The sequence below is a fragment of the Myotis lucifugus genome, unplaced genomic scaffold (assembly GCF_000147115.1).
Source record: "Myotis lucifugus unplaced genomic scaffold, Myoluc2.0 scaffold_134, whole genome shotgun sequence".
In the NCBI taxonomy this organism is placed as follows: domain Eukaryota; kingdom Metazoa; phylum Chordata; class Mammalia; order Chiroptera; family Vespertilionidae; genus Myotis; species Myotis lucifugus.
This window is the reverse complement of record NW_005871182.1, coordinates 1,553,185-1,578,422: the sequence shown is the minus strand read 5'-3', so window position 1 is coordinate 1,578,422 and position 25,238 is coordinate 1,553,185. Positions and strand designations below refer to the sequence as shown.

At 50.2% G+C, this 25,238-nt stretch overlaps 1 protein-coding gene across 1 annotated transcript in view; it reads left to right on the top strand.

Annotated features, from left to right (window-relative positions):
- Nucleotides 1–25,238, top strand: part of GALNT14 (polypeptide N-acetylgalactosaminyltransferase 14) — a 179,545-nt gene that overhangs the window by 90,160 nt on the left and 64,147 nt on the right. Inside the window, exon 2 of the mRNA XM_006094343.3 lies at nucleotides 24,278–24,447. Within this exon, the coding sequence (XP_006094405.1) occupies nucleotides 24,278–24,447 (170 nt within the window). The remainder of the gene's footprint in view (nucleotides 1–24,277; nucleotides 24,448–25,238) is intronic.

Sequence of the window (25,238 nt, the reverse complement as noted above, 5' to 3'; positions counted from 1 at the left end):
CCCCAAGTCTGCAGGGGGAATCGCCTACCCCCAGCTTTGTGCTGCCCAGAGGCAGTGCTCTGACCGTCTTTGAGGGGGGAGGCCAGGAGCTGCTGGATGCCCCCTGTTTCTTTCTAAACCTCTCTGTTCTCTGGGGCATCACTGACCCACATGTAGGTATTAAACACTGTAGCTATGCTTTTGATAGAACAGTTACAGAAAAATCAGCATTCACTCTAGGTTCATTCCCCTTTTAACGAACACAATTAAAATGTACAGTTTATAGATGGGGTCTATTTTCATGTGCTGGATAATGATCCAATACTGCCTTGCTGTGTTATAGCAGCAAAACACATCTATCTAACCTGTAGGTTCCCAAATCCCTTATCAATTAACACTTGTCTGTTCAGCAGAGATGCTGTTTGTAGGGTAGACCTGTTGCCCCTACTCTAGAACAATTCTATACTTAAGTTCAGCACAATAATTACCTCTTAAATTTGTAGAGTGTTCTTTAGGCTGCATATTTTTACTTAATTCCTGCAATGATCCTGTGAGCTAGGCAAGCTAGGTATTGTGATTCCCATTTTACAGAGGGGCAAATGGAGGCTCCCTCATGGTCTTTTGGGGCCACACAGGGAGTAAGCAGGGAGATAGAGCTAGACTCCAGTACTCTTTCCTCTGCTCCAAGCCACCATTCTCACGAGGGTCCAGGCTCCAGGCTGAAGCCGGGGTACTAGACTCCCTGAAAGGGAGCAACAGACACATAACCTCTGTGAGGAACCCGTGCATCCCTGCACCTGCCCCGTCATAACCCTCATGACCTGTCAAGGCCAACTGCAGGCTGCTGCTGCAGGGGACTGGGTGGTGTGGTTGTGTGGTGTGGCCTGCTGCCTGGCCCAGACCCTGCAGGGCACAGCTAGATTCTGAGTGAGTGGTCATTACAGGAGTGAATGAATGAGTGACCTGCGACCCTGACAAATGAGTTGTGATGGCCACTAGGTGTCGGACACTAGGCTTTGCAGTTCCAGAAAGAGGGGTTCCTTGCAATTGAACATTAAATCAAAACCCACTCACAGTAAGCTCTGATGTCAACAAATTCTCAACCCAAGTCAGGTTCTGAATTAGGACGATGTTACTTGGTATTGACGTAGAATCACAGCTGAAGGGCCACGTGGAGGTGTGACAGCGTCCACCCTTTTGAGAGGGTTCTGGCCCTCGGGTCTCCATCCCTCCCACCCTGGGTGGAGGCTCTCGGGGTACTGATTTAGGGCACCTGGATCTGAAGGCACCAAGCCTTCTACCAGCCTGTGGCCTTGGAGACATGACTCAATCTTTTCTACCTCTTGGAGTTGTGCCAAGGACTATATGAGCTGATGCTCAATAAAGCATTAAGCATAGAACAGCAGATGCCTCACTCACCGTCACCAGCCCCCGTCACACTGTCATTCACTCATTTAATGACCACTTACTGAGAATCGGTCGGGGGTGCACAGAGCTTGCAGGCCACACCAAAAGGCCACAAGGTCACGAGGGCCATGTGCTGAGTAAAACCGCACATTTATCCTCACCATCCCTAGCATCGCGATCTCACATCCCAAAGAACCTGCACAAATTTCCTCCCGATTCACTCTGCCGTCCCTAGAAGCCCTCACTGTTCCAGATGTCATCTTCCTCAAATGGGAAAAAGTAAAAAGAGCCCTCTAGTCTCTTTAGCAAGAATGAACAGTGTGTGATAGTGGTTCCTCTGGAGTCCTTCAGGGCGGGCACTCCCTCAGCCCTGAGACGGGGGCCTCCTTCCAATGACAGAGGCAGGCCTGCCCGTGTGAGCCTCCAGCTGCTGGTCTCCCCCTCCTGCCGCTTGCTCCCCAGGGCTTTCTTCCTTCCTCTCACACGTCTCCAGGCTGCCTTTCTTCTCAGGAAAATAGCCTCTCCTGGGGCTGGGAAGCCGCTGAATGCTTGGCCCTGACCTTACTGGGAAATGAGTGGAGCGCGGCCCCCAAGGCCGAGGGCCGGCGGGAGGGTAATCTACCCTTGTCGCTGTAACCACAGATGCCCTTATTACTCACACGGACGGCTTGCCCTTGTTTAACAACATATTAAACCATTAGTCTCCGTGCCAGTGGGTTCACTTAGTTCACAGTGGCAAAAGCTGATCATTAAATTCCCCTTTCCCTGCTTAATCTCTTTTAAATTGGTTGCCTTTTAATTTCATCAAGTGCCGTCTTTCTCAACCATCCCGCCGTGCCGGTGCAGCAGCGCTGGCGTATTCCTAGCCGAGAGGAGCTGGCCTGCGGGGTGGGTCTTCCCTGAGTGGTCTCCATGGGTGACAAGGTCACGGGGTCAGAGGCTAAGCAGGGTCCTCTCCCTACAGAGTAGGCCGCTCTGAGCGTCGTGAACGGGTTATTGGTTTTGCTTCCTCCTCCTTCAACTCTGAATCAGTACCTGCATCAGAAGATTCTGGTCTTTAAACCCTTTGCTTCATCAGTCTGTCCAAGAACCGGGGTCCCCTGCAGATAAAAAAGTAAAATCCTGTGTTATCTCAACAGGAAATGGAAATAGTTATAAAAATGGACATCATGTTACGTGTGTATTACTTACAGTAAATGCAAATGTCATCGAGGTTGTGATCGTTGGGAGAATTCAGATTGCAATGGGAGAATTCGGAAATGCTTGTGTGGGTGGGGGAAAGGGAGGTGGGAGGGGTTGCGGAGGATCCACCCTCACTCCTGTCCTGTCTTATGGGCCGTGGGAGGAGAAGTCCCAGCGTTAGGGTGCCAGGGGTCAGGTCATCCCTGAATGTTCTGTCTCTCCCAGACCCTGATTCAGAGTTCTCTGCCCTCGAATGGCATGTGTAACCTTGTTACATAACCCTATACTACGCACCTACTATGAACTAAACCACAGTTTACAACTCCGCCGGTTTTTCCATTAATGTCCTTTGTCTCTTCTGGGATCCAGTTTAGTTGTTTTGTCTTCTTGGTCTTCTCCAACTGTGACAGTCTTCCCTTGTCTTTCATGACCTTGACACTTTGAAGACTATTAGTCAGTTACTTTGTAGAATGATGGGCTTTTGGCAAGAATGCTCTGGAAGTGATGTTGGGCCTTCAGGGGACACATGATCGCGCTACGTCTTATTCCTGTGCTGTTTTCCTCCATCACTTGGCTGAGGTGGTGCCTGCCAGGTTTCTCCATTGTAAAATTATCATTTTTCCCCTTTGGAATTCTTGGGGGAATGTACTTTGAAGCTATGCAAATATCCTGTTTCTTCTCAAGCTCTAGCCCACCAGTTTTAAGAGAGATGAATGCACTTTGTATCCTTCTGTGGTCCCTGTTTATAAAGTGGAGTTGAGTTCTTACTGGAGTGGAATTTGGGGTGTGAGCTCAGGTGTAGGCAGCTACTCTCAGTTGTTACTGTCAGGGAGCCCACATTCCTTTAGGGCAGCGATTCTCAACTTGTGGGTCACGACCCCTTTGGGGGTCGAACGACCCTTTCACAGGGGTCGCCTAAGACCATTGGAAAACACATATAATTACATATTGTTTTTGTGATTAATCACTATGCTTTAATTATGTTCAATTTGTAACATTGAAATTGGGGGTCACCACAACATGAGGAACTGTATTAAAGGGTCGAGGCATTAGGAAGGCTGAGAACCACTGCTTTAAGGCGATTGAACTTGGTTCTGTCATAGGCTACAGAGCTTCAGCTCTTTCCTGCTCCCTTTTCTCATCCCCTCCCCTGCTAACTTACACTTCGATCTCACGGTTCCTTTGCCTTTCTCCCTGTTTCCTTTGGTTTGCTTGTGGAATTAATTGTGGCCACAAAGACTTCATGTCAGGGATACAACCAGCTCAGAACTTGGCACTCTACACCCAGGGTGAGAACTCCCTCTTGCTTCACTGATGAGTGAACAGACACTGAGAGCTTAGGAGGAATGAGTGGGTGCCAGGGCCTGGTCTCGGGCTCAGCTTTCGACCTGTGTGCTGTGCTCCCAGTGGTACTCAACCCCTCCAGGCTTCCCCTACAGAGATGCCCCAGGCCCTCAGCAGGAGGTGCCCTCTGGCTAGCAAGCTGGAGCCACACCACCTGCCACCCTGCTCCTCCCTGAGGCGAAGTCTTGCTTCCCTTCAGTCTTCAGCTCCTTTCCCCCAGTCCTGAGGAAAGGGGGGTGCTTGCTGCCTGATTGGAAACTGGGGTCCCACGCCTCTTCCCGCCCTGACTTGGCGCACTGGGACAAGGACCTCGGGAGAATCCAGAGCCTTCCACGTACCATCCAGACGGGGAGCGGAGGTTGCTCCTCTTGCCTTTCTTTGGAGGGAAGGGAGGAGGAAGCAGGGGCACTTGGGATGCTCACTTTCATTCTCATTTTCATCCTCATCTTTGATCCCTGTCGCCTCTTAACAAACCGTTTACTATAAGCAGGTCACAGCTTTTTACATTTGATACTTTCATTTAATCCTTAAACCCTGAGAGATACAATCATCTCCCCATTTTACAAGTGAGGGAACTGAGGCTCAACTAGGTTAGCTTACTCCAAATCACATAAGCAGTAAGTTTTCCGACCATTCCCATAGCTGTGTCGTTTTGCTTCCATAAGTAAATAGAATCAGTGCTCTGCTGGTTCTTATGCTCCATTCCCTGGCTCTCCTGACCAGCCCTCTCCTCATGGGCTGGGTGTTCTCTAGTAGATCCTTCCAAGCGGGCTCAGACAGAGTAGTCCCCGAGTTCTCCCCCGGGGAGAATGTCGTCTCTTGCCTTTCACACTTGAACAGCAGCCCAGCAGGTTAAGATGCTCTGGAGTTGCACCGGGCCTCTGTGGGCTATTTCCTCATTGTCACCTGACAATGAATGTTGCTATGGGGAGGTGTGAGGCTGGCAAACGTTTTCTCCTTGGAGGTGACTCATTAGTTCTGCCTGGATGCTTGATGATTTTTGGGTCTTGATTTTCCAAGTTCAATACCTAGACCAGGAAATGTCTTCATGTCAGTTGTTCTGTATCCATTCTTCGTGGAACGCAGCACACTCTCTTGATGTGCAGATTTAGTTCTTTAGTCATTTCAGCTTTTTTAAAAAGGTGAATACCTTTCTGTGTGTTCCACCTGTGTATATGCCTCAGCTTCACCAGTTTTGTGATGTCGGGTCACCTTTGCTGTTCCTACATGTTTTTTCTCGCCTCCAGGTGCTAACTGAAGCCTTTCTCCTCTGCAGTCACGGTGACTCGGCCAACGACCCACTGCTGCTGTGGCAAACCAGGACCAGAACCTGCCATTCGAGTCGCTAATTAGGCTTTCTCCTGTGCTTGCCCTGCAGTGTCTGTGTTTACTTATTGGTTCTGCAAAAGTGTTTTGTGATTCTCAATGACAGAAACCTTTGTTTCATTTATTTGCTTCCTCATCTCATATTTTAGCTATTTTATTAAATTTATATTTTACTAATTCTGTGAAGTAGTTCTATAACACGAAGCATATTTGGGTAATTTCCTTCTGTTCCTTAGTTTATGTTTTCTTCCAGATCGGGGAGTCTGTTTTAAGTGTGTGTGTGTGTGTGTGTGTGTGTGTGGTGGTGGTGATATTAGTCTTTTGTTCATCCTATGCTCCATTTCTTTGTTTGCTTTTGTCTTTTTGTTCCCCCCCCGCCCAACCCCCCTCCTTCACTCCCAGTGACATGTTTGCATCTTTGCATCATTGCCATGCAGTTTCTTCTTATCCTGACTGACCTAATGACCCTGATTTAGGGCAAGTCAATTCTTGACACTTCCCCCTGCCTGCCTGACCTCGTAAGGCATAGTGTGGGGGCTGGCAGTCCTGTGTTCTGTCTACTGTTCTGCAGCCTGAGAGCCTTGGCCAGGGTGAGGGTGGAGGGGGAGAGCCGGCCTGAGGCTGTGAGCAGCCTTCATCAGCATGGCCAGCCTCTCTCTGAGATGCCAGCATTCGGAGAGAAACCCCCCACTCCTACCTCAAAGTCTGAGGCATGTGCAATTTAGGGAAGAAGACCCAATAAACAGGTAATTATAGTGAGTGCTACGACATAAGAGGAGGGGACACTGTTAGATTACAGGGACCAGATTTTCTGAACTTACTTCCAGTGCTGGTGGTGGCCATTGGAGGGAACCAGTGTATGGGGACCAGGATGGAACCAGATGAGGCTAGAAGTCCAGCGAAGGACCTGCAGGCCACAATAAGGAACTTGACCTTTATTCTATTAATGGGATCCAACTATATAAGCTCACTCCAGCAGCAGTGTGACAAATTAACTACAGATCTAAAGACTTAAATCCCCAGAGCGTATCTGTTGGTCAGCTCTGTAAAGGGGCCAAGGAAATCTCTTTTATAGTCGGAGCTGGGCCACCAAGGAGTACAGAGGTTCCTGAAAGAGGCTGACACCCCAACTGTTCTTTATCGCTGCCCCCTTTAAGCACCTTCAGCTTCTGGGCCGCAGATGAAGAACATGCAGCTTTCCTTCCCGGTGATATTTCCTCGGGGACCTCTGGAGATGATTTTGAGGGTCGCCTAGATGGCAGCCAGGGCCGCGGACTGTCCATCTGGATAATATATCTCAAGATTGCTGTCTTTTTCCAGCACTGCACAGAGCAGGAACCAATTATCGGGTCCCTCCGCACAGCACGCCTTATTACTCTGCTCAGCGTGGGATGACCAGAGGCCGGCAGAGCCTGGGAACTGACTTTGGCCCCCTAAAGGGTAGCTAGGGGTGGAGGCAGGACATCATTGATTTTTTCCCGCCGCACAGGTCTGCCCATGTGAGCTCATCTTTTCAGGGAGGCAGCCACTCCTGTAGACCCTACTTGGTAGCCAGGTGCCTCCTGGGCTCCTGGGTGGCCCTGGGTCCTTGATACTGTAAGCAGAAATTTACATCCATTTCTGCAAGGACATTTCTCTGGGGAAAAGGGCCATGGCTTCCATCACATTGACAATGCGGCCATGTTTCCTCAAAATAGTTAAGAATGCCTGCTCTGTGTAAACCCTTGCATTTCATAGGTGGGAAAGTAACCAGAGACCCAGGGAGCAGAAATGATTTACCCAAGGATACAAGGTGGTGGCGGAGGCAGGTCTAAAAGGCAGATCTCCTGGATCCTCCAAGAACTCCTGGCTGCCTCACTGTGAGATCACCTCCTGCCCCATGGACACATGGTGTTGTCAGTCTGCATCTTAGCCTTACTAGTATAGCCACTCTCCATTGAGTACTTGGTGTGTGCACAGCACAGTGCAAATTGCTTTACTTACATAAGCCTACTAGAGGCCCGGTGCATGAAATTCGTGCATGGGTAGGGTCCCTAGGCCTGGCTGGCGATCAGGGCCTTTTGGGCCTTCTGGCTGCCAGCTGGGGCCTCTCTTCGTTCCGCACCGCCCCCTGGTGGTCAGCGCATGTCATAGCAATTGATCAAATGCCCAGTCTCCTGGTCAAATTCCCGAGGGAACACTTTGCATGTTACCCTTTTATATATATGATACAGCTGTGTCACTCTCAATTCAAAGGAAGAGGGTAAATCACTTGCCCAAGGTCCCAGAGACAGTAACGAGGAGAGAGATGGCAAATGCAGCTCTTTTGGGCATCCACTCTACTCACCCCATCCTCCCTCTGTTTGGACTCCTGCCTCAGCCGGTCCATCTCCCAAGGTCCAAGTCAAGACTTGGCTCTTCCTGAAGTATTTGTGAGCAGGCCCCGTCCTTGCTGGCCTTGTCTTCTCAGGTGGGTGGGGCCACTGCAAGTTCTCTGTGGGCAGATGGTCCTGGTTAAACTCCCAGTCCTGCTGCTTCCTTGATGGTTGCTCTTCTTCTCCCCCAGCCTCTGCTTGGATATGACGCGTGAATGTGAACAGTCATATCCAAGTCAGACCCTGGAGCTTTTAAGAGGATTAAATGAGATAATTTATGTCCACCGAGTCATTTATGCATCAAATATTTGAGAATCTACCATGTGGCAGGAACCGTGCCAATGATGCCAGTGGTGAGTGAAACAGACACCGTTCCTGTTCTAGAATGTCTGAGAGGCCGGGATGAAATATAGGGCTAGACAGTTAGCTGGGTTAGGCTGGGACTGCCAGATTCTACGAAGGAGATGTTCAAAGTTGAAGGAGGGACTTGATTCAGCCTAATGGTTCATGGGAGGCTTCTTTAAAGATATAATAACACTTTGTCTGAGAACGATGGATGAGTAGGAGTTGACCAGATGAAGAGTATTCCAGGAAGGCAGCACACCAAGCATGGTGGCTGGAGATGGTGTATCATTGTGTCGGGCTGGGCTGCCCTCACAAAATACCACAGACTGGGTGGTTTAACAAAAGATACTTATTCTCTTGAAGTTCTGGGGGCCTGAGGTCCAAGATCAATGTGTTGGTTTCTCAGGAGGCCTCTCTCTGTGGCTTGTAGAGGGCCACCTCTCACTCTGTCCTCACATGGCCTTTTCTCTGTGAAGGGCAGCCTTGGTGTCTTCACTTCATTTTTTATAAGGACACCAGTCCTATGGGATTAGGGCTTTACCCTGGTGGTGTCGTTTTAACAATCACCTTTTGGAAGGTCCCATCTCCAAATACCGTCGCATGGATTGGGGCTCACCCATATGACCTCATTTAGACTTAGTTACTTCTTCAGAGGCCCCCCCTGTCCTTAAATACGGTTACATTCTGAGGTACTGGAGACTTCAGCAGAGGAGTCTTGGGGGGACACGATTCATCCCCTAACAGATGGAAAAGAGCCTGTTTTGTTTCAGAAGCTGAAGAGAGGTTGGTGTGGCTGGAGCATAATGAACAGAGGGGAAGGGAGGGTGGGATGAGGCTGGAGAGTGTACAGGGCCTGGAGGGCCAACGTGGAGTTTGGACAGTGTTCTGAGTGCAGTGTGGAGCCACTGGAGGGTTTTTGATCCAGAAAAGGAGACAGAGGATCGGGTGCCATTTTAAAAAGGTGATTCTGGAAAATGAATTTTTGGGGCCAAGAGTAGAAGTGTTGAAGTTTGTGCTCCAGAAAAGAGTCCGTGGTGGCCGGGCATGGTGGTAGAGACAGGGGAGGGTGGGTGGATGGGTGGAGACATGTTTTGGCGGTAGAATCGACAGGACATAGTGATGGGTTAGTATGAGTTTGTGGGTTCAAGTGATCAGGGCAAAGATGCGGGTGAGAGAGAAGGGAGTGACAGGGACGATTGTCAGCTTCCTGGTTGAGCCACTGCATGGGTGGTGGTGCCGTTCCTCACATGGGAAAGACTGGAGGAGGCACTGTTGTAACGGACAGATCCAGGGTTCCATCTGGAACCAACTCGGGGTGAGAGGCTGGTGAGACACCCAGGTGGGCGTGTCCAAAAGGCATATGTTTAAGAAAGATGCGGAGTGAAGGAAAGAGGCCTGGGCTGGAAAGATATGTTGGGAATTACCCACCTGTAGAAGGTTCTCAAGACACAGAGATGGAGGAAGTCACCTGTGGTGAGCATGTCTGAAAAGAGAGGCGGGACCAGGGTTAAATCCAGGAGCAATTCCGACCTTGAGAAGCCAGAAGGAGAGGGTAGCAAAGAGAGAGAAAGCCCAAGGGAGAGGCCTGGGGGAAGCCAAGACACAGGAGCCCTTGAAGGGGCTTCCCCAGGGAGGTGGAATGTTGTTCAGAGGTCAAGGTAGATGAATGTGCCAAATCGTAGCTCAGTGCTGGGCAGCCAGTAGATGCCCCTCAGTGTGGGACCCTTTTCCTTGTCACTCTCTCCCTCTGAATTTGTTCTCTTATTTCTGAGGATGGCTTTTCCCTCAGATCACAGTGAGAACTCAGGAATCATGAGTGAATGAATGAATGCAGGCATCAGTGGGTGAAGCAGTGTATGAACTATATAGCTGTTAGTGGAGGCTCTGAGATGGGCTGTCACTTCCTCATCTCCCCACCTGCAGCCAGGCATTGATTTTGTACAAGAGCTAGACCGGGTGCAACTTTCCTGGATACCAACGGCTCTGGTCTGGCAAAGGGCCCCCTGGGGAGCCACTTCTCATGCTTGTCAGGCATCCCAGCCTGAGCAGGACTGAGTCAGTCCCCTCGGCTGCCCCGTGCAGGGAGCCGCCTGGCCCAGCAGGTCGCCGGAGTCCCTGTCGCCTCTCCTCCCTGAGCGGTGTTGCCTGCACTGTAATCACACAATTATGATGCCATTAAAATGTCACATTTGGAGAAATCCATATAAACAAAGCATTAACAACTGCTTGGAAATTGTAGTCTTTACCACTAATGACCTACTTTCTCTACACGTCGCGCCCTCCCGCCACTTGCGCTCGGCTGCCTCTTTCCCCAGTCTCGCTTCAGAGACAGACCAAAGGTGCAGTTGTCTCTGCTGCCTGGAAAGCCTTACTATTGAATGTACTGGGAGAGCTTCCTTGATGGGGCCAAAGACGCCCAGGCCAGGGGATCCCAGCACTGAGCACTTAGGGAATGAAGCGAGAGGATGCCACGCCCTGGCAGATCTAAGATCTGGAGGATGGAAGGACTGTCAGAGAGAAACTGGTCCTTGGGAAATTGAAGGAGGAGGATGGTGTTGAAAAATCTGAGGGGTAGATTCAGGCCTTTGGCTCTGACTCCCTCCTTTTGGGAAGAGGCCGAACCTGAGACACGGTGGTCACTCTCAGGGCATCGCACATTGTGGGAAGAGTGTCCTGCCCAGGGGCTGTGGGCCAGAGAGCCTGGGGTCCCCACTGCTGTGAGTGGAGGTGAGAATGTAAGTGGACAATAATTTTCACCCCATTTCCCAGCACAGTGCTCTGGAAAAGTTCAGGTACTGGATTTTCTTTGTCATCAGAATCTAATCTTCATGCACTAAGGAAGTGGAGTATTTAGAGGAATCTTGTAGTGAGCGATCCTATGAAATAAAATGCAAACCAAAACAGCTCTGGCGAAGTGATAATCTCTTTCCAATGTATCTGAAATGCACATCCGGTTCCCATACAGTCCCGGCTGTGATGAAAATGAGAGTACGTCTCATTCTGCGGCAGCTAAGAGAAGGCCGCTGTGGACGCAAAGAAGTTGACTTAGAGTGCAGGAGACATGGAAAGGTCACTTGGGCTCACTACATGCCTATGACAACTCAGGATTAACCTATAGAAGAGTTAATGTCACAGTTGCCTGATGAATAGACAAGAATGATCAGTGACAAGAATGTCATGTGGGGAGCAATTATGGGTGGTTCCTAAGGTGGGGAAAACTCCCCCATGGGTCTTATTTACATAGCAAGTACATTATAAACCCCTTTTGGGGGGGACTTTTATTTTTCAAGTTTATTTTCATTGCTGAGACTATTACAGATGTCCCCATTTCCCTCCCCCTTTGCCCACCTCCACCCAGCCCTCCCCCCGCCCAGCCCTCTGGCCATCACCTCACGGTTGTCTGTGTCTGTGGGTTATGCATATATGTTCTTTGGCTAATGACCTTCTTTCATCCAGTTCCCTCTCCGCTCTGACAGCCATCAGTCTGCTCCATGTATCCATGCCTCTGATTCCATTCTGTTTGTCAGTTTACTTTGCTCATCATTAGATTCCACATATGGACCATATGGTACCCGTCTTTCTCTGACTGACTTAGTTCGCTTAGCATGATAATCTCCAGCTCCCCCCATGCTGTCACAAAGGGAAGGAGTTCCTCCTTTTTTACTGCTGCATAGTATTCCCATGGTGTAAATGTACCTAAGCTTTTTTATCTGTTCATCTACTGATGGGCACTTGGGCCATTTCCAGATCTTAACTATTGTAAATAACACTGCTATGCACATAGGGGTGCATATATCCTTTCTAATTGGTGTTTCGGGGAATCTTAGGATATAGTCCCAGAAGTGAGATGGCTGGGTCAAAAGGCAGTTCCATTTTTAATTTTTTGAGGGAACACCATACTGTTTCCCACAGTGGCTGCACCAGTGTGCATGCCCACCAGCAGTGCACGAGGGTTCCCTTTTCTCCACATGCTCACCAGCACTTGTTGTTTGTTGATTTATCGATGATGATGATAAATCCCTTTTTTTATATCATGCAAGATACCCTGGAATGGTTTCATGCTGTGCTATAAAGATGGTCACTATTAGGACAGGCGCATAGGATTTATCCCAGTTTTTCAGCCCATTGTCTTTATCACTTGCTGTATCCCCTGCAGCACTTAATTTGACCTTGGCTGAGGCGGGCATCCCACCCCCACCCGATCAGCAGGCATGGCATCCGGGTGCTGCGGGTCTGCTTTTGACACAGAAAGAGCCCCTTTCATTAAAGAGCCAGCCAGCAGCCCCCATGCAGTCCTGAGAGATAAAGTCATTTCAAAGTCACTCGCTCCCACCCCACACCTACACATTCAGCAGCTGACCTAGTTTTGAGGGAACCAGAGGGTATCTGGAAGTCACCGTATTTATAGAGTGGATGGAAAATGCGCTAAGCTCTGGGCTCTGGCTGCACACAGCGTCTGGGAGTTCTCGCCGGCAACTCAAGAGCTCGAGGCTTCTTACTAATGTGACCTCGGGAATGAACGACAGGGCTCAGGGGATACTGGAATCTGAAACTTTCTTTCTAGCCAGATCCCAGGTGAGCACCTCCCGGTAGGGGGTGGGAGGGGGGGATCAGGGAAGGCGCTTGCAGGCTACCCTCAGCAGAAAGTGTAAGATCGAGCTTCTGGCAGGCCTTCTTCCTCCTCCCTCCTCCCTCCTACCCTGGGCAGTGCCAGGTCTGGAAGTCTCATTCCACCAATGACCCTTTGCCATGTGGGTTCCGGTTCAGGATGGGACAAGAGTCCACCTGCCTGGGTTTAATCCCAGAACACTAGTTGTGTGAACTTGGCCAAGTCCCTTTAGTTCCTCAAACCTCAGTCTCCCCTTCCATAAAATAGGGCTCATAGTAGCGCCTGCTTCAGGTTTGTTCTCCGTAGTCAATGAGTGACATGTTTAGGACAGGGCCTGGCACAGAGTAAACTCTGCAAAACTGTTGGTTGTGCTTGTTGTTCTGAGTCGTGTCCGGTGTGAGAATTGATCACCCGTCCTTCCCTTGGCTTTCCACAGCTCCCCCCACCTTGATTCCTCCATGGTCATCTTTGCCTGAGTAGCACCCAGGGGAGAGGTGAACACACTGCAAACCTTGCTGAACACATTCCTTGTGAGCGTAGCTGCAGGCAGGACTGGCCACTCTAGCCCTCAGAAGCCAAGCCCCAGGAGGCCTGGAGAGGATCCTCCGGGCAGATGTCAGTGGAGGAGAAGGGGCCAGGAGCTGAGCAGGGAGACCTGACAGACGTCCAGGCTTCTTGGCCAGGTGGAGGACTTGGGGTCTCAAGCAGGTTCAGGCTTCTGACCCCACTTCTAAGATCCCCAGGTCTCTCCCCTTGATTGCCCAACCCAGCTTCTGCCCCCACCTCCACATGCATAGAAAGGGGTTAACACAGAGACCGCGCGAAGCTCAATTTCCAGCCTTCTAAGCTGGTGATAATCTTATGCATTATGCTTCGTAAAGCAGTTTTCTTGTCCTATCATTTGCATGTCACTGTGCTCAGCCTGAGATGGATCGAAAAGACCTGCTGAGTCCCAGGAAACATCCGTGTTAATAATGACCATTGCTTTCATCACAGCCGGACAGTAGGTGATGGATCCAGTCCCCCGTGGATGCTGTCAGAGACCCCATGGCTGCCCCCGGCAAGGAAGAAGCGAAACATAAATTGGCTGACTGTAAATGGCATTTTCTCTCCATTAGCATTCAGTCCCCAAAAGAAATAATGGTAACCGCAGCAATGTTGACGATAATAATATGGTACACACGCATTCTGTTGTGCCAAGCAATTTTTCATGTCTTATCTCATTTCTGAGATCTCGTTCTGCAAAATTGCGTGGGGTGAAGATTAGTATTGTTCTCGGGACGGAGGGAGGAAGGAAGCGACCACAAGAGGTTGAAAGAACGTGGGGAGCAGAGAGCCAGGCTCGGGACTGGCTTTCCAGTCTCCGGTTCTCTCACGGCCTCCATGGGACTGTGGAGAAGAATTACAGGGCCATCCTAGTGTTGTACTTCCCCTTCCCTGCCCAGCTCCGCCCCCTGCTGCCCTGCATTTATTTCTTCCAGGTGAAATTGGCTTGAAATGTATCAGGCGCCCCTTTGAAGTAGAAAAGAAGTCACATAGGATGAGCATTTTTCCTTTGGTTTTATTGTCCCCTCTTCTGTCTCTCCCACCCTTCTCTTTTTAATCCATTACCATCCCTGGGGTACAGAGCGGATGGAAAATGCAATTTGGTGGCCTACAGGCCAAATTAGGCCCACGGGCATATTGTATTTCACCCAGAGGGAGGTTTCAAGCAGTGTTACTGGCAGTTTTTGGGCAGTAGTGGTACTCGCTTACATTTTGCTTCTCGGTGACCCTGAAGGCAGGTTCATTTGTGACCCCTGCTAGATATCTTGGTTCAGTAGGGCCCCTTGAAAATTGCTTGCCTCCATCGCTCTTCCTGAGGCTAAAGAGCTTTCTGATGATGCCTGAAGGTATTTCCTGGCCCGATGCAGGCGAAGGTGGAGAGAGGAGACTGATTTTAGAGGGAGCCCGATTCTGTTGCTGAGAAATCAAAATCCTCTTTTTAGTGTTATTTTTTTTCACTTCTCTTTTTAAAAGTGGCTTCCAGTGGGGTGAGCCTCTGACTACCAGGTCCCATCTCTGCCCTGCTGGAGGCCACTCTGGCCATGTTGTTGGGCCACCCCAGGAGGAGTTGGCCTCCCTTTCTCTTGCGCCCCGGCCCTGGGAGGTGCCACACCATCAGCCTGACAGACCTGCCCTCCGTCTGATGAGGTGGCCCTGCACCCCCGCCAGCTCCGCTGTCCACACCAGACACGGCGTGTTTCAGCCTTCAGCTCTGTCCAGCGGGAGCCTCCCTTCCTGAGCCCACTTCTCCGCTTCTGGTTCTTCTTTCGCGAAGTCCAAGCCCTCTCTTTGGTCCGACCTCTCAGTGCATGCTGTCCTCCAGGATAGGCAACCCACCCTCCTGTGCCACCGTGCAGACCACCAAACCCTCCTTCTCCTGGGCCCTACGTGCTTTCCTGGCTCCCTCCCTCCTTGATCTCCTGTTCTCTGAGTTCCAGAGCTGGAGGGACAGAGGCTTCTCGGGAGCCAATGATCGGCTCCAGTCTTTGAACACAGAGAAGTGGGTGCGGAAGAGGATGGTGTGGGTGGGGCCAGCTCTTCAGTCCTCAAGCTCACCAGCACTGGGAGCGACAGGAGCCTTGGGATGCCTGTCCCCAGGAAGGAGCTCTGGGCTTCGCCTGTGGTGGTGGGATTTATAGGGTGTCGGTCAGCAGGAAGCAGACACATCAGCATTTGTGCTCACACACCTGGCACGTGCAGGGGAGCCAGCTGTCTTCCCAGACACGCTGACGTACACTTCCCTGGCACCTCCCTCCATGCTAATTAGTAAGCAAATTAATCTGCATAGAGGGTCCAAGTGGTGTGAGTTTCTTTATTTCTATTCCAGAAACAAAAACTGGGCTTCTGTCCATTCGGTTAATCACATTATATTTTGCAGTTGGAGTTTTCGGGCAATTATAATTATCAGAACTTTTCTTCTTCCAGAAAGCGTGAGGCATCCCCCAAAGCTGTGTTTGCATGTAGCGTGCAATTAGGATATAGGTGGTGAGCGAGTATATCAGGGCAGTGGCGGGAGGAGAGAGCCAGGCGGTGGAGGCTCCTGTTGTCAGAGACTAAATGAGACTGAAGCCGGATGGAGAAGAAGCCAGCATTCTAGAAGGCTCTAGCCTCGGTGTCCAGGCGGTCAGACCCTCCAGGGGCTCAGAGAGGCCACAGCGCTCAGCTCCCAGCATTATCTAGGCACCTGGCTTTCGAGGGAGGGCGGGCAGGGTGAGAATCAAAGTGGGGAAAAGAGACAGAAGGAGGTAGAATAGAAGAGTAAACTCAGCCTTGCTGATCACTTGCTACCTCATTTGATCTAAGAAACAGCCCTTTCCCCCTCTATTATATGTCCATTTCATCTATCAAACTCTTTAAGGAGTGACTTTCATATAATTAATACCAACCATTAAACTACAGCATTGAAGAAGCAATTGCCTAATTCTGAGGAAAATTTAAATGTATTAGCAGCACCGAGATAAAATGGATGCTAAAGAGGAGAGAAAACCCTGCAGAAGATAAATAGAAAGCCAAGTGGGATATTGACTTGATCCTTCTCCAGTGCAGGGTAATTTGGCTTCTAAAGTGAGTTAGATCATAATAAATTAAATTTAGATTTCTGCACATCATTTAAATAACTCCCCAGACAGAATTGCAGTGAGAGGAAGAGGTGATAATACATGGTGGAAATATTACAATGAAGATCTTATCTAATAATCTGTAATTGATGTGCTGTCCCCAGATGAAGGAAAAAGGATTTTCCAGCTCTTGCCTTTGTCATGAGCTCAGGTGGCGAGGGCTGGCTTGCCCCTCCTTCTGTGTTTTCGTTTGTCTTGCACCCTGGGGGGCGTCTGTTAGCAGTGGCCATGCTTTTCCCAGACCATGCACTGTAGGGAGGACTTACAGAGCAGCCGATAGGCTGTCCTCTTCCCTTTAACTGGCCTTTGGAAAAATGAGGTCCGTGCCCAGCTAAGGGGACAATAGAACAGTATAGGAGTGAGCAGATACTTTGACATTCCCCTGACTGCCCAGTGGGAAAACACTGACCCTGTGGATGAGTGAACCCTCTGGAGATGTGGAAGGAACATCAGCTTTGAAGGCAAAAAACTTGGGTTAGAGTCTCAGTAGTTAATTATCTATGTGGTTTTGTGCAAGCTCCTTGAGCCTCAGTCTTTACATCTGTGAAATGGGAACAATATAACAGGCCTGCCTCCTTCCTAGGGGTAATACAAATGAGATATTTCAGTAAAATCCTTTGCAGATTATACACATTTCCCTTGAGCTGGTTTGATATTGAACTTTAATCATTTTAGTTTCTAAAAGTTACACTGGTTCTTTTTCAAAGAACTTTTGTTCTTTGCTAATTTCCTATTCCATATTTTAACCATTTTATCTGCAGTTATGCTTTATTTTGTATCTGTATTTCCTGTATTTGAAGTCCTTAGAAGATCAAAATATATTGTTCCTAGTTTCCGCTGACTCCCCTTTACAGTGTCTGATCAATACTCTCTATTGGGTTTCATCTCTTGGTGAGCTTTGTAGGAATCCTGGGAGCCTGAACTGGAGATGCTTTTCTCCAGATAGGTTTACATTCGCTTCTGCGGGGAGCCCTGGAATCAATTGACCTGGGATCATTCCCACCCCCTTCTTGGCCTCGGTTATGGAAGACTCCGGTTCAGATTTTCCACCCTCTGGGGCCGTTTACTTTCCCAGGGGCCTTTCCCCTCCGGGCAGCCTCACCTTTCTTTACTTAGCATTCAACTGTCATAGCCCTGATTTCCGCACCCTGTATTTCCACACCCTGTATTTCCCCCTAGCTTCATCCCTCCTCTCACCATGAAGGCTTCCCTTCTAGAAAACCCAGCAGTATATTTACAAACACATTTGTTGTCATTAATGCCGGATCTAGTTGTAGTTTAGCATGAGTTCCCTGGGGTATCTGGTCTGCATGGTGCTAGAAGCAGAAGCCCCAGCGGGTGAGGAGCAGGGACACTGGAGAGGTCTGGGGGAGCCAGAGGCTGTGGGCACACGTGGGTGAGAACTGCAGTGCCACAGGGCTGCCTTAGAAACGGGTTCTGTGGGCTTTGAGGCAGACGCTTCTCAGTGGTGCGAACTTCGGCAAATCATTTGTCCTCCTGTGCCTCAGTTTCCTCACTTGGACGTTGGGAATGCAATTTTCTATTGCATGTTAGGCTTATGAGAATGAGAGATAATTTGAGGCCCCCTCGCTCATGGCTTCCCTGACAAGGGGAGGTGCGGTGGTGAATTTTGTGTGCCCAATAAATGGCGGTGGGGGGAGGGGAGATGGAGGAGAGCATAGAGGGGATAAATGGTGATGGGGAAATAACTAAAATAAAATGGCAGGCTTCATCACAGGCCCAGCATTTCCACACAACAGCTTCTGTCTACGAACCTGGATATCCAAGTTAGACTCCATCGTGATCAGACCACTTGAATGGAAGGCTTTGCGGGGCGTCTGAGTTCCTTGATGAACCCCATCTGACGTCAGTTGGTCTAGTTTTCCTTGACCCGTTGGTGTACTTTTGCATCTTTCTGTGTCATTGTTTCCGAATTATAAGTAGCAGCTGGTGGAACCAGAGAGTGGAAGGCCCGGGAGACACAATAGTTGCCACTAAATGCTTGAAAAGTATGAGAAAGATTAGACTTGTATCAAATAGCATTGCAGATTAAACCAGGCCCCAAAGGGAGAGATTGCCAGGAGGCAGATTCTGGCTCAGTAGTAGAAGGAAACTTCTAGAAGCTGCAGTCCTTCGAAGCTTGGAGGGGGCTACGTGGGACCTCTGTGTCCCTGGCGGACCCAGGAGGGATGTCCACTGGACAATGGAATGGTACGCTGGGGTTTCAAACACTGAGGGGATGGTTTAATTATGTCATCTTTAAATAATATTTTACGTCATATTTCTTCTTTTTAAAAAATATTTTTTTATTGATTTCAGAGAGGAAGGAAGAGGGAGAGAGAGATAGAAACATCAATGATGAGATAGAATCATTGATTGGCTGCCTCCTGCACACCTCCCACTGGGGATCAGCCCCCAACCTGGACATGTGCCCTGACCAAGAATGGAACCGTGACCTCCTGGTTCATAGGATGACGCTCAACCACTGAGTCACGCCGGTCGGGCACATCATATTTTTTCAGTGGTGACCTTCTCCCTGTGTTAGCCTAGCACAGTGATGGCGAACCTATGACACGTGTGTCAGAGGTGACACGCGAACTCATTTTTTTGGTTGATTTTTCTTTGTTAAATGGCATTTAAATATATAAAATAAATATCAAAAATATAAGTCTTTGTTTTACTCTGGTTGCAAATATCAAAAAATTTCTATATGTGACACGGCACCAGAGTTAAGTTAGGGTTTTTCAAAATGCTGACACGCCGAGCTCAAAAGGTTCGCCATCACTGGCCTAGCACATTCCCACCTTCTTGCAAGACCGTGACTACAGACTTTTCTTTCCTTGGATGCCAGGAGGAAGCCTGCTGCTGGGAGGGGAAAAACTGCCCAGAAAGGAGAGTGAGGAGCAGGTGGGGTGATGGTGAAAGGGGTACAGACATCCTTTGAGGGAGGAGGATCCCTGAGCAAAGAGAGAACTTGACTGAGAAAAATGATGGGAAACACATAGATCATCTTTGAAGATGACCGAAGACAGTGGTAGTGAGGCCGTGACAGGCAGTGCCACCTCGTGGTTGAGAGCACGGGAGCTGGAGCCGGGCTGCCCGAGTTCAAATCCCAGCTCCAGCACGCACTTCCTCAGTGACACTGGGCAAGTTACTCAGTCTCTCTGTGCCTCAGTTTCCCCCATTTATAAAATGGGGACGGTGCTATCGACATCTGTGATTGAGGGGATTAAATGTAAATATTTGTGACACGTGATAGGAACCCCTAGGTGTGAGCTGTTTTATTATGGGGCAAGTTTGAGAAGTTTTATTCAGGATCCGCACAGGTCAGTATAGGACTGAAGCCTTATGAATAGATAGAGATGTTCTTGTTTTAAAGATGCAAAGGGAGAGAATTGGGACAATACAGGAGAACTGGTAGTACCCAGCTGGGTGGAGGGGGGAGGGGAGGGAATGGAAGTAGTGGGAAATGGAGGCACTTCAAACCGAACAGAAGGGCAGCCTTACACCCATGTGTCCTGAGCCAAATATCAGCTTGAAACCAGAGTGAGAGAAAACAGGCCAGGAAAGGGTGGAGGAAAGGGAAGTCGAGATTTCTCTTGGAAGCAAGGTGGGAGCAAAGAAATGAAGGAACTTAACAGATGTGCTTCTGAGCTTTCGTTTTAGGTGCCAAGTTGTTTAAGCTGCGATCTTGGCCAGGGGTTTGGCTGGCTTCATCAGATATTTTCTATTTAAAGGGTTGTTTTCCATTTGTGGCATCTATTTGTCGTCTGATATGCCCCCACTCGAGATTGAATAAATTATGGTTAGAAAGCTAAGTGGGGGCTTGCTCCGGGGCATGGCTGGTGGTGAGGGCCACCCGGGAGCGGGCACAGTGCTGGGGCGGGAGTGTGTGCTCACTTCCCAGAGGAGGATCCCTTCTCGAGCTGGGAAGGTTAGTGAAGGGGTAAGTGCCGTTCAGGTGCTTTCCTGGATGGTCCCGTGAGACGGGAAGCAAGTGGCTACAATGTACCACACTCTCTCTGCACCCTCAGATGCTGGTCATGGGGCCTTGACCTGTGGAGCTTGGAAGCCAACCCCACACTGTACTGGAAGTACCTGGGGAGTCAGTGACCCTCAGAAGTCCCAGGAGGCCCACAGCAAGTCTATTTGGGGGGCAAGCAGGAAGAGAGTGACTGGTCTTTTCTGTGGGCATGACCCCAACTGACCCTCAGGGGGGGTTCTCTGCCCACTCACCCTCAGCAGAGAAGATGCCCCTCATTTCTGTCCATGAGAAGACAGAGCAGACCATGGCCCTGGGATGCTCTGGGGAGGATTCGATCAGCTGTCCCTTCACTCACTAGCTATCAAGTTTGGGCAAGCCACCGAACTTCTAAAGCCAATCCCTCCCTGCACAAATGGGCTTGTGTGCGGATTCTGTGACAGTTGTGTAAGCTGCTTGTAAAACAGAAATTGCTGCCTGGCTGGCGTGGCTCAGTGGTTGAGCATCGACCTATGAACTAGAAGGTCACGGTTCGATTCCCAGTGAGGGCATTTGCCTGGGTTGTGGGCTCAGTTCCCAGTGTGGGACATGCAGGAGGCAGCTGATCAGTGATTCTCTCTCATCATTAATGTTTCTCTCTCCCTCTCCCTCGCCCTCTCCCTTTTCTATGAAATCAATAAAAATATATTAAAAAACAAAAAAAGAAATTGCCATTCAAGTGGTAGTGGTTTAATTTTAAACACAGGTTCACCATTATTTACTATGTCCAGATATCGTGATAGGAAGCTCTCCCTGCAGCATGTCCCCCCCACCCCCTCCCCCAAGTCAGTGGATCTCAGAGCAGAAGAGTGTGGCCCAGCTCTGTACATGTGACCATTTGAGGGAGCAGCCCCCACCCCCCCCCGCCCCCCCAGAATAGCTTAGTCCTGACTGCTCAGGTCATCTCTCTTGCCAGCTTGGCTGCGGCTCTGGCTCTAGGCTCTAGGGGCCAGAACCCCACTGAGTTCTCATGGCAGCATCTCCAAGGAGGCAGATCCTGCCAAGGAGGCTTAACTGCCCCGAGGGTGGCGATTGCCAGGCTGAGCAGATCACCCAGCCTCATGCCCTCTTTGCCCTGGGCCTGGTCTAGTGGGAACAGAGAGCAGGGGATGAGGCCAAGAGGTTGGCTGCCTGCCCTCTCCACCTGCTACTCTCGCTGATGCTGGTTCATCCATCTGGGACCCAGCAGGGCCCCCCTTCAGCCTGCCCTTCCCACCAGGTGAGTTAACTGAGGTCACCTCCCAGTTGGCCTCCTGCGGTAGCTCCCCTCCCCCCACTCCATCCCGCATGTGGCCGGAGACATGTTCCCCTGACCTGCTTGAGACAGGCTGAGTTCCGGAGTTTTCTTTCACTCCTGCTCTTTGCCTCCCCATTCCTGAGCTGCCATTCCCTGAGCAGATTTTCCTCCTCCAGGCCTCCCTGCCTTGTATCTGGATTTTCACTGCACACGTATTTCCCTCCCCATCTCCCCTTACACAGAGTAAAATTCCTGCCCAGCCTTCCAGCTCTAACTCACTTGACACTTCTTCCAGAAAGCCCTTCCCATTTGTTCATGCCTGGTAGAGGCGTTAGGGACGTCTTCATGCAGGTCTGCCACACAGCAACCCCCTCGAGGCAGGGGCCTCCCATCTCTCATCGCCCCTCGGAGCACAGAGCGCGGTGGGGCCTTGCAGCGTATTAGAGAATGGCAGTGAATTACATCAGAGATGAGCCAGCAGGAGGCGGTGCAGGGCCCCGTGGTCCGTGACTGGAAACTGGGAGGTCGGGACGCCCTGCGGTGAAGTTCCAAGCACAGGTGACAGCTGTCAGGCTGTGACATTGCACAGCGCAGGCTCAGGAGTTTCACACACACACCCCAAGTTCCTCCTCGGTAGCAACAGTATCACAGACATTAATAAATTCAATTATTGGATAAAAATCACTGATTTCTAAAGCTTCATTTTGTGCTATTAGCAGGAGAATGCTGTTTGAAAAGGAGATAACGAGAGAAAGAGAGATCAATTACCAGATAAGATCGAGTGGCGCCCGAGGTACATGTGCACACGGGCAAGCGGCCCCTTACCTGCCACGTGTGGGCCAGGCGCCTGCACTGCGTCTGTGCACCTGCTCTGGGCCTCCTGTCAGGTTCCCCCAGTGAAGAAGGGCATCCTGGTCAGTTGTGGGCGGGGCGGTTCCTGGGCAGCTTTGGATACTGGCACAGCCAACTAGGCTCTGTAGCACCTGAATGAGCATCTCATCCTAGGTACGATGCCAGACCCAGGGCCCCAGCGCCCCCCCCCCCCCCCCCGCCCCGGATACCAGGGCAGAACTGGGCAAAAGGTTCTCCCCAGAGAATCAGCGTTCTTTTGACTTTGATGCGCCTGAAAGGTCTGAGCTTGGTTGGATTCCGACTGGCTGTCACCTTGGGGTGACAGAGCTAGTGGTTGACAAGGGAAGCATGCAGCTGCCTAGGCCCTGAAGCCCACACCTCCTGCTGGCTTTGCAGAAAGGCTCTGTTGGCTGCGGAGCTGGTGTGGGTGGGGCAGATGAGGCCTTCCCTCCTGGTGAAAATCTTCTCTCCTCCTCCGCTATGCAATGCACTGGAGGGCACGGGAGAATGAGCTCTGCTGTGGGCTCTGCCAGTCTCCATCTGGGCGACCTCAGACAAGCCAGTCACCTTTGCGGGAACCTTGATTCCCGACTCAGTGCAGAGGTTTGGGGGAGGATGAAATGAGATCATGAATAAGGGAACCACCTTCTACCTTCTAAAGTGCTGTCTCCCCCTATGGTGAGGGTTATGACTTGCTCCCCCATTGATGCTTCTTAAAAATAATCACAGCGCTGGCCAGTGTTTCTCAGTGGTTAGAACATTGACCCGTGTACTGAAGGGTCATGGGATCAATTCCCAATCAAGGGCACATACCTGGTTTGCAGGTTCGATCCCGGCCCCAGTTGGGGTGCCCTCAGGAGGCAATCAATTGATGTGTCTCTCTCCTTTTAAAAATCCTCTTGTACTAATGTTTCTCTCTTTCCTTTTCTCTCTTTCTTCCTCCTCCTCCCCCTCCTTCACCTTCTGCTTCTCTTCCACCATTCCTCAATAGAAAAAATATCTTCCAGTAAGGATTAACCAAAAAAATAAATAATCACAGATTCCTGGATTGGAGAAAAAAAGAGTGTCTGTCCAGTGGGTAGCACACCATTCTATTATTAATTAATTAATTAATTAATTATTATTATTTTTAATCCTCACCCAATTATTATTATTATTTTTAATCCTCACCCAAGGATATTTTTTCCATTGCTTTTTAGAGAGAGTGGAAGGGAGGGAGGGAGGGAGGGAGGGAGGGGAAGAGAGAGAGAGAGAAGAGAAATATCGATGTGAGACACGTCGATTGATTGCCTCCTACATGAGTCCCAACTGGGACCAGGAAATCTAACCTGTAACCTAGGTATGTGCCCTTGACCTGGAATCGACTGCTTGATTCCCTTTGGTGTATGGGCTGACATTCTAACCACTGAACTACACCGACCAGGGCAGTAGCCCACCATTTTACATGGATTGCCTACTTGTTGTCACCACCTTCCTATGGGAATGACAGTCATTGTGGACCTACTATGTGCCATCTCCTGGGCCAGCAGTTTCAGTCATGTGTTCTCAAATTACCCTGGAGAGGTGGTCTCTGGAGTCCGGATACTAAAGTTCATTTCCTAATTGTGGGATATTAAGCAAGATACTCAGCCAGGTGAGGCTGTTTCCTTGCCGGCATAATGGGAATGTGAGCAATATCCATCTCATAGAACCTCTATGAGAAATACACGAGACCACAGGAGTAACAGTCCCAGCGCAGCACCCGGTGTATAGTGCTCAGTAAATGATCGCTACCCTTATGGTCATTCTGTTTACTTTCATTGCTGATAGTTTTATCAGCATCCTACCTCTGGCCTCATCTTTGAGCTAACCCTTCCCCAGAACAAGCCTGGTCTCCGCGGTTGGGCACTGTCAGACGGACGGAGGGGCTGGTAGAGGGCCGGGAGCCATTCTCACAGACTTCCCGTTCATGTCACACAGATTTTGGAAGCTGACTGGGATGACCTGTGGGACCAGTTTGACGAGCGGCGGTATCTGAATGCCAAAAAGTGGCGCGTGGGTGACGATCCCTATAAGCTGCATGCTTTCAACCAGCGGGAGAGCGAGCGGATCTCCAGCAACCGGGCCATCCCGGATACTCGCCACCTGAGGTATTCCTCCTTCTCTGTCACTCTCCCCCCGTCCCTGTAGTGATGACACATCAACAGCAGGCTCGCTTTGTGCAGTGCCCGGTGCCAAGCATTTGTTGCCAGTTGGTTGCTGGAGGGTATACATATGATGTGGTAATTCACACGGTCTGTGCTGCTCATTGTTGTGAGAGGGTGGGAGGCCCCTTTCCCCGGCAGCAGGGACTGGAAGTCCTTTACAAACAGAGACCCAGGGGATGGACTCTACCTAGAACATCCCCTGCTGCTGGCCTGAAAGCTTCATAAAGTCAGAGTCTTCCAAAATCCCCTTGCACTGATCCTGGTCCTTGGTGTCTGATAGAATTTTATTTGAATATTAGGCTATTGATTTCCCTGAGCAGAGATTACAGATAGGAGAATGGGGGAGAGGAAGGAGACAGAACGCTGAGAAACCCCACTGGGTCTCAGTCTGGTGGTGCCTCTCTTGTCCGGAGTCCAGATGCCAAGTCCAGAGGGGCAAAGAGACGACTCCTGGCCAGGAAAGGAGCTGGGGCCTCTGGGTGAGAGCCGTGGGGGACGTGCCCCTGAATGCTCTCCCCTGTGTCAGGCAGGCTTTGGAGGATTCCCTGAGTAGGCAGGCACGCAGGAGACCCCGAGCAGGATGAATTTCTGCGTTCACCTATTCTATGACCTGAGAAGCAGAAATGAGAGAATTTTACAAAGGCCAGGTGTCCATGGGGTTTGAAGATCTGAGTCTGTCCCCACAGATCTAAGTTCCCCTGGTCCAATCCTGGGCTCTGCAACTAACCCAGTGA